Below are 13,984 nucleotides of genomic sequence, written 5' to 3'. Positions count from 1 at the left end.
AGGGGTCCATGTGTAAACATGGGACCCCTTTCAGTGCGTGGTCGGGTTTCCGTTTTATTATTTTGCCAAGTACGTGGATTATACAAAGGTCTGATTCTACACTGGATTCTGTGAGTATACTTTTTTACACAGGTACCCCAAGGATTCTATATGGAGAAGAGGACCGAGGCTCGTGGGAACATAGGTAAGTATGTATGTATGGAGGTGTGCATGTATGTAATAAACTTATACTTTCACGGTGTGTGTGTCCTGTTTTTTTGGGGGTATTTTTTTAGTAGTAGTACTACAGGTACCAGCGGGCCCGTTTTTCCACCGCATGCTGGTACTTGTGGTTCTCCAAGTACCAGCTTGCGGGGGAGGCTTGCTGGGACTTGTAGTACTGCTACTAAAAACAATATTCACATTTTTTCAAAAGGCTATCAGCCCCCCATCCGCCGCCCTTGGATGGGGTGACAGCCTCTGGCTTCACCCCTGGCCCTTGGGTGGCTGGAGGGGGGGCCCCCTTGATTTAAGGGGTTCCCACTCCTCCAGGGTACCCCGGCCAGGGGTGACTAGTTGGGTATGTAATGCCAGGGCCGCAGGGACCAGTATAAAAGTGTCCCCCGGCTGTGGCATTATGTACCTGGCTAGTGGAGCCCGGTGCTGGTTTCAAAAATACAGGGGACCCCTACGCTTTTTGACCCCCGTATTTTTGGAACCAGGACCAGGTGCAGAGCCCGGTGCTGGTTGATTAAATATGGGGGAACCCCTGTCATTTTTTCCCCCATATTTATTCAACCAGGACCGGCTCAAAGAGCCCGAGGCTGGTTGTGCTTAGGAGGGGGGACCCCACGCAATTTTTTTCAGATTTTTTAATACTTTAATCAACTTTTTAAGGTACACAATGAAGCCCTGCACGGACCTCACAGATCCGGCCAGGATTCCTTGTGTTTTGTCAGGCAGTGTTTTACTCATCACTCCCGTAAAACACTGCCTGATATTACGAATCACATCGACATCGGAAAAAAACGATTGTGCAAAACTCGGCAGCTTAGTAAATGATTGTATCAGGATTCAAAAAGTTGCAGTAAAATGCACCCGATACCATTCGAGTTCAAACACCCTTCAAAACGGCCAAAACACGAATCTTTGTAAATATACCGTACCCCACTGTATTAGTTTATGCCTCTGTAGCTAGACAGATCTATGTAGTGTGCAGCTTCTTGTGAGCAATCGCTCTGCATATACTCAGAAAAGTGGATGTAGATATGCATGCTTCTTCCACATACTCTTGGGTCAGCCTGGATCATACTTGCCAACTCTTTTGGAAGGTCTGGGAGAGTCCAGAATTTGGGGGGTGATAGATTTGGCCAGTTGCCTGGTGCTGCTCTCTTCCCATCTGCAGTGTACAATTGGGAGGTTAGGTGCTTTGATTACATTGAATTGTGTCATTGTAGCCCCACCCCCTCTTATACCATGAATCATGGTTCTGAACAGCGGGATGCCACTATAATGTGTAGCCCCACTCCCATTGCAAAATGCCAGAAATCACAGCTTTAAACAGCAGAGGCGACGCCATGATGATGAGAATGCAGTGTCACACCTCCCGTCCATCAGGTAGGGGTACCCACTACGGGAAAATTGTCAGTCATGACCTGGATGCATGGGAAGGGGGTGTTCTTATGTTGGTTGAGTACAATCATGGTGTAATTTGCGCATCTGAGAACATATGAAGACATGAGAAAGCTGTGTTACTTGTGGGATAACCAGGGAGAGGTGCAAATAGCTTCTGCTGCTGCTGCTGATGATGATGATGATGACCACAGCACTAGTGAACTGTTTGTGAATGGTCCACTGATGCTGACTGGTAATTTCTTCATTGTTCTGGCATATATTATGCTTTTGTATATGTGTTTAAGCGTAACGGGGCATTGTATCTGCTGCATTAGACAGTGTTGTAGCAGTGTTATTGAGGGCTAACATTGATTGCATTTTTGCCCATAAAATAAAAGTATAAAAACATGGACGCAAGTATGGACGAATGTGGCAGTCAGATTTCCACCTCAGGCTAAAGCAATGGTTCTAAAACCTTTTTTTTTTAGCACCCTAGAGTATCAGAATTTTTTTCATGGCACCCTTTATCTTATTGATAAATTCAGAAAAAAAACATTAAATTTAGTAAATTCTGTTTACATGTTATCCTTAGGGTCAGTTATGTGGTGAGGGACAGGGTTCTCTTCCATTTGTTCCCATATTTTATTATTGGAAGACACAAGCACTGTGACCATAAATATTTTGAGTTGGTCCTGGACCACCAACCAAAGGCACCCCTGCAAGTGCCCTGAAGCACCCCAGGGTGCCATGGCAGCCAGTTTGGGAAACACTGTGCTAATGAAAGTAGTGTTTCCATCTGCAGTCGTAACCATCCCTGTTGGAATCCGCACTAACACCTCCCCCATCTTGGGTGCAAAAAAGCCAAAAGGCATCTAAATCATACCCTCCAACATTTTACACATAAAAATCGGTACAAATTAGAAAGGGGGCGTGGTCACAGGTAAAGTGGGCGTGGTCACACCCCTTTTTCTATATTTTCAATGGAAGTTTGGAGAGCCAAAAATCGGTACAGACCATACAAAAAAGGTACAGCTGGAGGGTATGCAAAATGACATACACTTAATTCTTTATAGCATGGAACTCTGGCTACATGCCTGTGACACTCCAATGTCACGCTCCCAAAACAAGTCTTATGCGTGCACGGTAGCAGCCCAAATTACCCCCAGAAATGCCCATTTCATGTACTGAAATAAACAGAAATAAACAGAAATAAACAGCTGTGCATGGAGCCTGTCATGGTGCTAGACGTCTTTCGAACTTTTGAAACTGCACGTGTCAAGGTCATGATACAAGTGAATTGCTACTTGGAGCATTTCACCTGTGCGTGTGTTATAACCGTTAACATGCCCATTGGATGCTCCCTGTCATGTATAAAGGTAATGTTTAAAATGCTGTAAATAGCATTTCATCTGTGTCGGGATCCCGGCATGGGGCACAGTGAGGCTTACTATTGGTGACATTGGGGCAGTGCCGTAACTAGCCATTTTAGCGCTGTGTGCAAGAAACGACAGTGGCGCGCCCCCCCCCCCCCCCCCCCATGTAAGACAGGGGCAGTGCGCGCCGCAGACGCGCAAAAAAATTATAGGGGCGTGGCTTCACGGGGAAGGGGCGTGGCCACAAAATAACAGCAATTCATACTACGGTGCACAGTAGTCTACATTATTCAAATTACGCTGCACAGTAGCGCCACTACACCAGGTAGAGCCCCTTTTATACATTACAGCAGACAGCGTCCCCCTTTTTACACATTGCGGCAGCCAGTCCCCCTCTTTACACATTGCGGCAGCCAGGCCCCCTCTTTACACATTGCGGCAGCCAGGCACCCTTTTTACACATTGCGGCAGCCAGGCACCCTTTTTACACATTGCGGCAGCCAGACCCCTTTTTATACATTGTGGCAGCCAGTCCCCCTTTTTACACATTGCGGCAGCCAGGACCCCATTTTACACATTGCGGCAGCCAGGACCCCATTTTACACATTGCGGCAGCCAGGACCCCCCCTTTTTACACATTACGGCAGCCAGTCCCCCTCTTTACACATTGCGGCAGCCAGGCCCCCTCTTTACACATTGCGGCAGCCAGGCACCCTTTTTACACATTGCGGCAGCCAGACCCCTTTTTATACATTGTGGCAGCCAGTCCCCCTTTTTACACATTGCGGCAGCCAGGACCCCATTTTACACATTGCGGCAGCCAGGACCCCATTTTACACATTGCTGCAGCCAGGACCCCCCCTTTTTACACATTACGGCAGCCAGTCCCCCTCTTTACACATTGCGGCAGCCAGTCCCCCTTTTTACACATTGCGGCAGCCAGGACCCCATTTTACACATTGCGGCAGCCAGGCCCCCTTTTTACACATTGCGGCAGCCAGACCCCCTTTTTATACATTGCGGCAGCCAGGACCCCTTTTTACACATTGCGGCAGACGGTGTCCCCCTGAGAGAGAGAGAGAGAGAGAGAGAGAAAGGGAGAGAGAAAGAGAAAGAGAGAGAGAGAGAGAGAGAGAGAGAGAGACATACTTACCTTCTCCCCGCTGACAGGCTCCTCGTGCAGCTCCCTCTCGGTGCAGGCTGTGTGAGGTGAGAAGGAGGAGGAGGGAGGGGGAGCAGGGAGCCGCAGCAGCGCTATTTGATTGGTAGTAAGCGCCGCTGCAGCATCCCCCTCTCCTTCTGTATTGGTTGCCTGGCGCTGCTGTGGATGCTGGGATGAAGGAACCGCATCCCAGCATCCATAGCAGCGCCGGGCAGCCAATACAGAAGGAGAGGGGGATGCTGCAGCGGCGCTTACTACCAATCAAATAGCGCTGCTGCTGCTCACTGCTCCCCCTCCCTCCTCCTCCTTGAACCCGGCGCTGGTCTCTCTCCTCCAGCGCGGCGCACGGCGCACACAGAGGCGGCATGTAATGAGTCAATTTGACTCATTACATGCCGCTGGCCGTTGCGCCCCCAGGGCAACTGCGCTGTGTGCCAAGCCCCCTTGGCACACACGTAGTTACGGCCCTGCATTGGGGGTAATTCCAAGTTGATCGCAGCAGGACATTTTTTAGCAGTTGGGCAAAACCGTGTGCACTGCAGGGGAGGCAGATATAACATTTGCAGAGAGAGTTAGATTTGGGTGGATTATTTTATTTCTGTGCAGTGTAAATACTGGCTGCTTTATTTTTACACTGCAAATTAGATTGCAGATTGAACACACCCCACCCAAATCTAACTCTCTCTGCACATGTTATATCTGCCTCCCCTGCAGTCATACTTGCCTACCTGACCCTCTCCATGAGGGAGAAAATGCTCTGTTCCTGGACTTTCCTGGTAATGTATGATTGCCATCACCTGTGGTGAGCTAGGTAATTGATAAGAAAGGTGTTTCACCACAGGTGATGGCAATCATACATTACCAGGAAAGTCCAGGAACAGAGCATTTTCTCCCTCATGGAGAGGGTCAGGTAGGAAAGTATGCCTGCAGTGCACATGGTTTTGCCCAATTGCTAACAAAAATCCTGCTGCGATCAACTTGGAATTACCCCCAATGTGTTTATTACACCAAACCAATTGCTGCAGCCCCATCTATAAACAGAAATTTAAAAAAAACAGAAAATATATTAAAGACATTATCGGGAGAAAGATCCAAATCCTTAGGCTGGGTAAACACAGGCCGATATATCAGCTGTTCTATTGAACTGCCGACATATTATGGGCGCATTGGCGTGTGTGTACCCCCATTATGTCTGTGAATGACATTGTTCACATACACGCAGTGCATCCGGAAAGTATTCACAGCGCTTCACTTTTTCCACATTTTGTTATGTTACAGCCTTATTTCAAAATGGAATAAATAAAAAAAAATTCCTCAAAATTCTACGCACAATACCCCATAATGACAACATGAAAAAAAAGTTTTTGGGAGATTTTTGCAAATTCATTAAAAATAAAAAAAACTAAGAAATCACATGTATATAAGTATTCACAGCCTTTGCCATGAAGCTCAAAATTGAGCTCAGGTGCATCCTGTTTCCATTGATCATCCTTGAGATGTTCTTACATCTTAATTGGAGTCCACCTGTGGTAAATTCAGTTGATTGGACATGATTTGGAAAGGCACACACCTGTCTATATAAGGTCCCACACAGGCAATCTGCAGAGACATTGGTACATTGTGCTGTGTGTACAGGCAATCTGCAGAGATATTGGTACATTGTGCTGTGTATACGGGTGGTCTGCAGACTGCCCATACACTTGCTGCAGAGGCAGCCGTGACTGACATCACAACTGAGTGGGCACATGTAAATGCCCGCCCAGTTGTGATGTCAAGCACAACACATTGGGCCGATGATCGGTAAGTGTGTATGCACTTACTGTTCTTCAGGTTGGCAGATCCATGGGCCTAGTATGCAGGGCCGGTTCTTGCCCTTGTGGTGCCCCGGGCAAAGTATAGGGGCGTGGCTTCAAATGGGGGCGTGGTCAGTTACGCCCCCATTTGTGCCCCCTGTAGCGCCGCTGAAAGAAAAAATAAAATAAAAACATATATACTTACTATCCCCGTTCCTGATCCAGACTGCTGCAGACCTCCTCCGCCGGCGCTGCGCCGCTCTTCTCCTCACCTCTCCTCGATCTATGGAAGAGACGTTATTACGTCCTCCCATAGAACAGCATAGACACTAGAGGTCAATTATGACCCCTAGTGTCTGTGCCACTATGCTGTGCGGTGCGCGATGATGTCATCACGCACCGCACAGCAAAGGTCCTCTCCATGAAGGGAAACTAGACCGTAGCATCTAGTTTCCCTTCATGGAGAGGACCTTTGCTGTGCGGTGCGCGATGACGTCATCGCGCACCGCACAACAAGGTCCTCTCCATGAAGGGAAACTAGACGCTACGCGTCTGGTTCCATTCAAAGCGGGGGGCACTGCGGGGGGCACAGTGGCGGATCTTGCCATGGTGCGGCGCCTTACGGAAGGCGGCGCCCCGGGCAAAAGTCCTGATTACCCGTGGCAAGATCCGCTACTGCTAGTATGTACCCAGCATATGAGAGAGACACGGTGGAGTGAGATAAAGTACCCACCAATTAGCTTTTGTCATTTTTCAAAACACATCCTGTAACATGACAGTAAGGAGCTGATTGGCTGGTACTTTATCTTTCTCCAAGTCTTAGTACATCTACCCCATTGTGTTTTAAAACATTTTCTTAGTAATAATGTGAGAACAAGCATGTATTGTGCAATTATCAATCATATTTATAATTATTTCCAGGTCATAACCGTCTATCCCAGGAAATGCCAAGAACGAGAGAATTACGTCTAACGCGAAATAACTTGGCACCTATACCGGATCACTGTGTAAAGAAAAGTAAGTATATAAATTAGTACTCTATATGTAAGCTACACTTTCCTTGTCATCTGCAATGGTGCCTACAGTACAGCATGTTGCGAAAAAAAAAAAATCACCACATTCTCTCTTTCATTTCTCCTTTTCAATTTTTGTCTGTGGAAAATGAAAGTAGCTGATGTTCGGAGAATTGTGATGTAGACTGGTTTCATTGTATCTTTCACCAGTACATTCCAGTACATTGAAGAAATATGGGCACTATAAAATGCAGTATACACAAGAAACTATTAAACATATAACTATAAAGAATACAGTGAGTAACTAATGCAGTGCCGTAACTAGGGGTGTGCGAGGGGTGCCGCAACACAGAGCAAAGGGCCCCTGCATCTGGCTAGCATGGTGACTGGAACAACACCTTGCAGCCAGAATTGCTACTGCAGTGAGACTTGCACAGTGCAGCTCTTACAGCCCTGCCGCAGCAGCCTGAGGATGTTTCAGTTCATTGCTATAAGGACTGACAGGATGCACTCTGCTGACAGAATGCACTAGTTTGGAGTGTGGACTGAGGTGAGAAGGGCCCATGAAATAGTTAGTGATGAGCACTGGAAATTTTTCGGGTTTTGTGTTTTGGTTTTGGGTTCGGTTCCGCGGCCGTGTTTTGGGTTCGAACGCGTTTTGGCAAAACCTCACCCAATTTTTTTTGTCGGATTCGGGTGTGTTTTGGATTCGGGTGTTTTTTTCAAAAAACCCTAAAAAAAACAGCTTAAATCATAGAATTTGGGGGTCATTTTGATCCCAAAGTATTATTAACCCCAATAACCATAATTTCCACTCATTTTCAGTCTATTCTGAACACCTCACACCTCACAATATTATTTTTAGTCCTAAAATTTGCACCGAGGTCGCTGGATGACTAAGCTCAGCGACCCAAGTGGCCGACACAAACACCTGGCCCATCTAGGAGTGGCACTACAGTGTCACGCAGGATGGCCCTTCCAAAAAACACCCCCCAAACAGCACATGACGCAAAGAAGAAAAAAAAGAGGCGCAATGAGGTAGCTGTGTGAGTAAGCTAAGCGACCCTAGTGGCCGACACAAACACCTGGCCCATCTAGGAGTGGCACTGCAGTGTCACGCAGGATGGCCCTTCCAAAAAACACCCCCCAAACAGCACATGACGCAAAGAAAAAAAGAGGCGCAATGAGGTAGCTGTGTGACTAAGATAAGCGACCCAAGTGGCCGACACAAACACCTGGCCCATCTAGGAGTGGCACTGCAGTGTCACGCAGGATGGGCCTTCCAAAAACTACTCCCCAAACAGCACATGACGCAAAGAAAAATGAAAGAAAAAAGAGGTGCAAGATGGAATTGTCCTTGGGCCCTCCCACCCACCCTTATGTTGTATAAACAGGACATGCACACTTTAACCAACCCATCATTTCAGTGACAGGGTCTGCCACACGACTGTGACTGAAATGATGGGTTGGTTTGGACCCCCACCAAAAAAGAAGCAATTAATCTCTCCTTGCACAAACTGGCTCTACAGAGGCAAGATGTCCACCTCATCATCATCCTCCGATATATCACCGTGTACATCCCCCTCCTCACAGATTATCAATTCGTCCCCACTGGAATCCACCATCTCAGCTCCCTGTGTACTTTGTGGAGGCAATTGCTGCTGGTGAATGTCTCCACGGAGGAATTGATTATAATTCATCTTAATGAACATCATCTTCTCCACATTTTATGGATGTAACCTCGTACGCCGATTGCTGACAAGGTGAGCGGCGGCACTAAACACTCTTTCGGAGTACACACTTGTGGGAGGGCAACTTAGGTAGAATAAAGCCAGTTTGTGCAAGGGTCTCCAAATTGCCTCTTTTTCCTGCCAGTATAAGTACGGACTGTCTGACGTGCCTACTTGGATGCGGTCACTCATATAATCCTCCACCATTCTTTCAATGGGGAGAGAATCATATGCAGTGACAGTAGACGACATGTCCGTAATCGTTGTCAGGTCCTTCAGTCCGGACCAGATGTCAGCATCAGCAGTCGCTCCAGACTGCCCTGCATCACCGCCAGCGGGTGGGCTCGGAATTCTGAGCCTTTTCCTCGCACCCCCAGTTGCGGGAGAATGTGAAGGAGGAGATGTTGACAGGTCGCGTTCCGCTTGACTTGACAATTTTCTCACCAGCAGTTCTTTGAACCCCAGCAGACTTGTGTCTGCCGGAAAGAGAGATCCAAGGTAGGTTTTAAATCTAGGATCGAGCACGGTGGCCAAAATGTAGTGCTCTGATTTCAACAGATTGACCACCCGTGAATCCTTGTTAAGCGAACTAAGGGCTCCATCCACAAGTCCCACATGCCTAGCGGAATCGCTCTGTGTTAGCTCCTCCTTCAATGTCTCCAGCTTCTTCTGCAAAAGCCTGATGAGGGGAATGACCTGACTCAGGCTGGCAGTGTCTGAACTGACTTCACGTGTGGCAAGTTCAAAAGGTTGCAGAACCTTGCACAACGTTGAAATCATTCTCCACTGTGCTTGAGACAGGTGCATTCCACCTCCTATATCGTGCTCAGTTGTATAGGCTTGAATGGCCTTTTGCTGCTCCTCCAACCTCTGAAGCATATAGAGGGTTGAATTCCACCTCGTTACCACTTCTTGCTTCAGATGATGGCAGGGCAGGTTCAGGCGTTTTTGGTGGTGCTCCAGTCTTCTGTACGTGGTGCCTGTACGCCGAAAGTGTGCCGCAATTCTTCTGGCCACCGACAGCATCTCTTGCACGCCCCTCTCGTTTTTTAAATAATTCTGCACCACCAAATTCAAGGTATGTGCAAAACATGGGACGTGCTGGAATTTGCCCAGATTTAATGCACACACAATATTGCTGGCGTTGTCCGATGCCACAAATCCACAGGAGAGTCCAATTGGGGTAAGCCATTCTGCGATGATCTACCTCAGTTGCCGTAAGAGGTTTTCAGCTGTGTGCGTATTCTGGAAAGCGGTGATACAAAGCGTAGCCTGCCTAGGAAAGAGTTGGCGTTTGCGAGATGCTGCTACTGGTGCCGCCGCTGCTGTTCTTGCGGCGGGAGTCAATACATCTACCCAGTGGGCTGTCACAGTCATATAGTCCCGAGTCTGCCCTGCTCCACTTGTCCACATGTCCGTGGTTAAGTGGACATTGGGTACAACTGCATTTTTTAGGACACTGGTGAGTCTTTTTCTGAGGTCTGTGTACATTTTCGGTATCGCCTGCCTAGAGAAATGGAACCTAGATGGTATTTGGTACCGGGGACACAGTACCTCCAACAAGTCTCTAGTTGGCTCTGCAGTAATGATGGATACCGGAACCACGTTTCTCACCGCCCAGGATGCCAAGGCCTCAGTTATCCGCTTTGCAGCAGGATGACTGCTGTGATATTTCATCTTCCTCGCAAAGGACTGTTGGACAGTCAATTGCTTGGTGGAAGTAGTAAAAGTGGTCTTACGACTTCCCCTCTGGGATGACGATCGACTCCCAGCAGCAACAACAGCAGCGCCAGCAGCAGTAGGCGTTACACGCAAGGATGCATCAGAGGAATCCCAGGCAGGAGAGGACTCGTCAGAATTGCCAGTGACATGGCCTGCAGGACTTTTGGCATTCCTGGGGAAGGAGGAAATTGACACTGAGGGAGTTGGTGGGGTGGTTTGCGTGAGCTTGGTTACAAGAGGAAGGGATTTACTGGTCAGTGGACTGCTTCCGCTGTCGCCCAAAGTTTTTGAACTTGTCACTGACTTATGATGAATGCGCTGCAGGTGACGTATAAGGGAGGATGTTCCGAGGTGGTTAACGTCCTTACCCCTACTTATTACAGCTTGACAAAGGCAACACACGGCTTGACAAATGTTGTCCGCATTTCTGTTGAAATACTTCCACACTGAAGAGCTGATTTTTTTGGTATTTTCACCAGGCATGTCAGTGGCCATATTCCTCCCACGGACAACAGGTGTCTCCCCGGGTGCCTGACTTAAACAAACCACCTCACCATCAGAATCCTCCTGGTCAATTTCCTCCCCAGCGCCAGCAACACCCATATCCTCCTCATCCTGGTGTACTTCAACACTGACATCTTCAATCTGACTATCAGGAACTGGACTGCGGGTGCTCCTTCCAGCACTTGCAGGGGGCGTGCAAATGGTGGAAGGCGCATGCTCTTCACGTCCAGTGTTGGGAAGGTCAGGCATCGCAACCGACACAATTGGACTCTCCTTGTGGATTTGTGATTTCGAAGAACGCACAGTTCTTTGCTGTGCTTTTGCCAGCTTAAGTCTTTTCATTTTTCTAGCGAGAGGCTGAGTGCTTCCATCCTCATGTGAAGCTGAACCACTAGCCATGAACATAGGCCAGGGCCTCAGCCGTTCCTTGCCACTCCGTGTGGTAAATGGCATATTGGCAAGTTTACGCTTCTCCTCCGACGATTTTATTTTAGATTTTTGAGTCCTTTTTTTACTGATATTTGGTGTTTTGGATTTTACATGCTCTGTACTATGACATTGGGCATCGGCCTTGGCAGACGACGTTGATGGCATTTCATCGTCTCGGCCATGACTAGTGGCAGCAGCTTCAGCACGAGGTGGAAGTGGATCTTGATCTTTCCCTATTTTTGGAACCTCAACATTTTTGTTCTCCATATTTTAATAGGCACAACTAAAAGGCACCTCAGGTAAACAATGGAGATGGATGGATACTAGTATACTTATGGATGACGAGCGACTGCCGACACAGAGGTAGCTACAGCCGTGGACTACCGTACTGCGTCTGCTAGTATAGACTGGATGATAATGATATAAAAAATATATATATATCACTACTGCAGGACAGGTATATATTGTATAATGACGGACCTGTTGGACACTGTCAGCACTGCAGACTCCTAAACTACTAGTATGAAGAAAATAGAAAAAAAAAAAACCACCACAGGTAGGTATACAATTATGGACGAGCGACTGCCAGTGCCGACACAGAGGTAGCTACAGCCGTGGATTACCGTACTGCGTCTGCTAGTATAGACTGGATGATAATGATATAAAAAATATATATATATCACTACTGCAGGACAGGTATATATTGTATAATGACGGACCTGCTGGACACTGTCAGCACTGCAGACTCCTAAACTACTAGTATGAAGAAGATAGAAAAAAAAAAAAAACCACCACAGGTAGGTATACAATTATGGACGAGCGACTGCCAGTGCCGACACAGAGGTAGCTACAGCCGTGGACTACCGTACTGCGTCTGCTAGTATAGACTGGATGATAATGATGTAAAAAATATATATATATCACTACTGCAGGACAGGTATATATTGTATAATGACAGACCTGCTGGACACTGTCAGCACTGCAGACTCCTAAACTACTAGTATGAAGAAGATAGAAAAAAAAAACCACCACAGGTAGGTATACAATTATGGACGAGCGACTGCCGACACAGAGGTAGCTACAGCCGTGGACTACCGTACTGCGTCTGCTAGTATAGACTGGATGATAATGATATAAAAAATATATATATATCACTACTGCAGGACAGGTATATATTGTATAATGACGGACCTGCTGGACACTGTCAGCACTGCAGACTCCTAAACTACTAGTATGAAGAAGATAGAAAAAAAAAAACCACCACAGGTAGGTATACAATTATGGACGAGCGACTGCCGACACAGAGGTAGCTACAGCCGTGGACTACCGTACTGCGTCTGCTAGTATAGACTGGATGATAATGATATAAAAAATATATATATATCACTACTGCAGGACAGGTATATATTGTATAATGACGGACCTGCTGGACACTGTCAGCACTGCAGACTCCTATACTACTAGTATGAAGAAGATAGAAAAAAAAAAACCACCACAGGTAGGTATACAATTATGGACGAGCGACTGCCAGTGCCGACACAGAGGTAGCTACAGCCGTGGACTACCGTACTGCGTCTGCTAGTATAGACTGGATGATAATGATATAAAAAATATATATATATATCACTACTGCAGGACAGGTATATATTATATAATGACGGACCTGCTGGACACTGTCAGCACTGCAGACTCCTAAACTACTAGTATGAAGAAGATAGAAAAAAAAAAACCACCACAGGTAGGTATACAATTATGGACGAGCGACTGCCGACACAGAGGTAGCTACAGCCATGGACTACCGTACTGCGTCTGCTAGTATAGACTGGATGATAATGATATAAAAAATATATATATATATATCACTACTGCAGGACAGGTATATATTATATAATGACGGACCTGCTGGACACTGTCAGCACTGCAGACTCCTAAACTACTAGTATGAAGAAGATAGAAATATAATGAATGACGGACCTGCTGGACACTGTCAGCAGAATGCGTTTATAGAATAAAAAAAAAAAACACCACACGAGTGTTTAACTTTTTCAGGCAGACAATATACTGGTGGTCACTGCTGGTCAGTCACACTGGCACTCTGGCAGCAAAAGTGTGCACTGTTAAATATGTACTCCTGCTATAACTGCTCCCCAGTCTCCCCCACAATTAAGCTGTGTGAGCAGTGAGCACTACTCAGCACAGTCAGATATACATAGATGATATTATCATGCAGCACACTGAGGCTGAGCACAGATATGGTATGTGACTGTGTATCATTTTTTTTCAGGCAGAAAACGGATTATATTAAATAATAAATAAAACTGGTGGTCACTAGTATAACTATCAGCAAAACTCTGCACTCTCTGAGTACTCCTAATGCTCCAGTAAATCAAGTGTCTCACTCTCTATCTAAACGGAGAGGACGCCAGCCACGTCCTCTCCCTATCAATCTCAATGCACGTGTGAAAATGGCGGCGACGCGCAGCTCCTTATATAGAATCCGAGTCTCGCGATAGAATACGAGCCTCGCGAGAATCCGACAGCGGGATGATGACGTTCGGGCGCGTTCGGGTTAGCCGAGCAAGGCGGGAAGATCCGAGTCTGCCTCGGACCCGTGTAAAAAGCGTGAAGTTCGGGGGGGTTCGGTGTCCGAGAAACCGAACCCACT

General features: G+C 47.0%; 1 protein-coding gene across 1 annotated transcript in view; it reads left to right on the top strand.

Annotated features, from left to right (window-relative positions):
• ANKRD55 (ankyrin repeat domain 55) overlaps positions 1-13,984 on the top strand; it is a 315,713-nt gene that overhangs the window by 283,906 nt on the left and 17,823 nt on the right. The window contains exon 10 of the mRNA XM_063947702.1: positions 6,843-6,938. Coding sequence (XP_063803772.1) covers positions 6,843-6,938 — 96 coding nt within the window. The remainder of the gene's footprint in view (positions 1-6,842; positions 6,939-13,984) is intronic.

The sequence above is a fragment of the Pseudophryne corroboree genome, chromosome 1 (assembly GCF_028390025.1).
Source record: "Pseudophryne corroboree isolate aPseCor3 chromosome 1, aPseCor3.hap2, whole genome shotgun sequence".
NCBI lineage: Eukaryota > Metazoa > Chordata > Amphibia > Anura > Myobatrachidae > Pseudophryne > Pseudophryne corroboree.
This window is presented reverse-complemented; position numbering and strand designations above follow the sequence as displayed.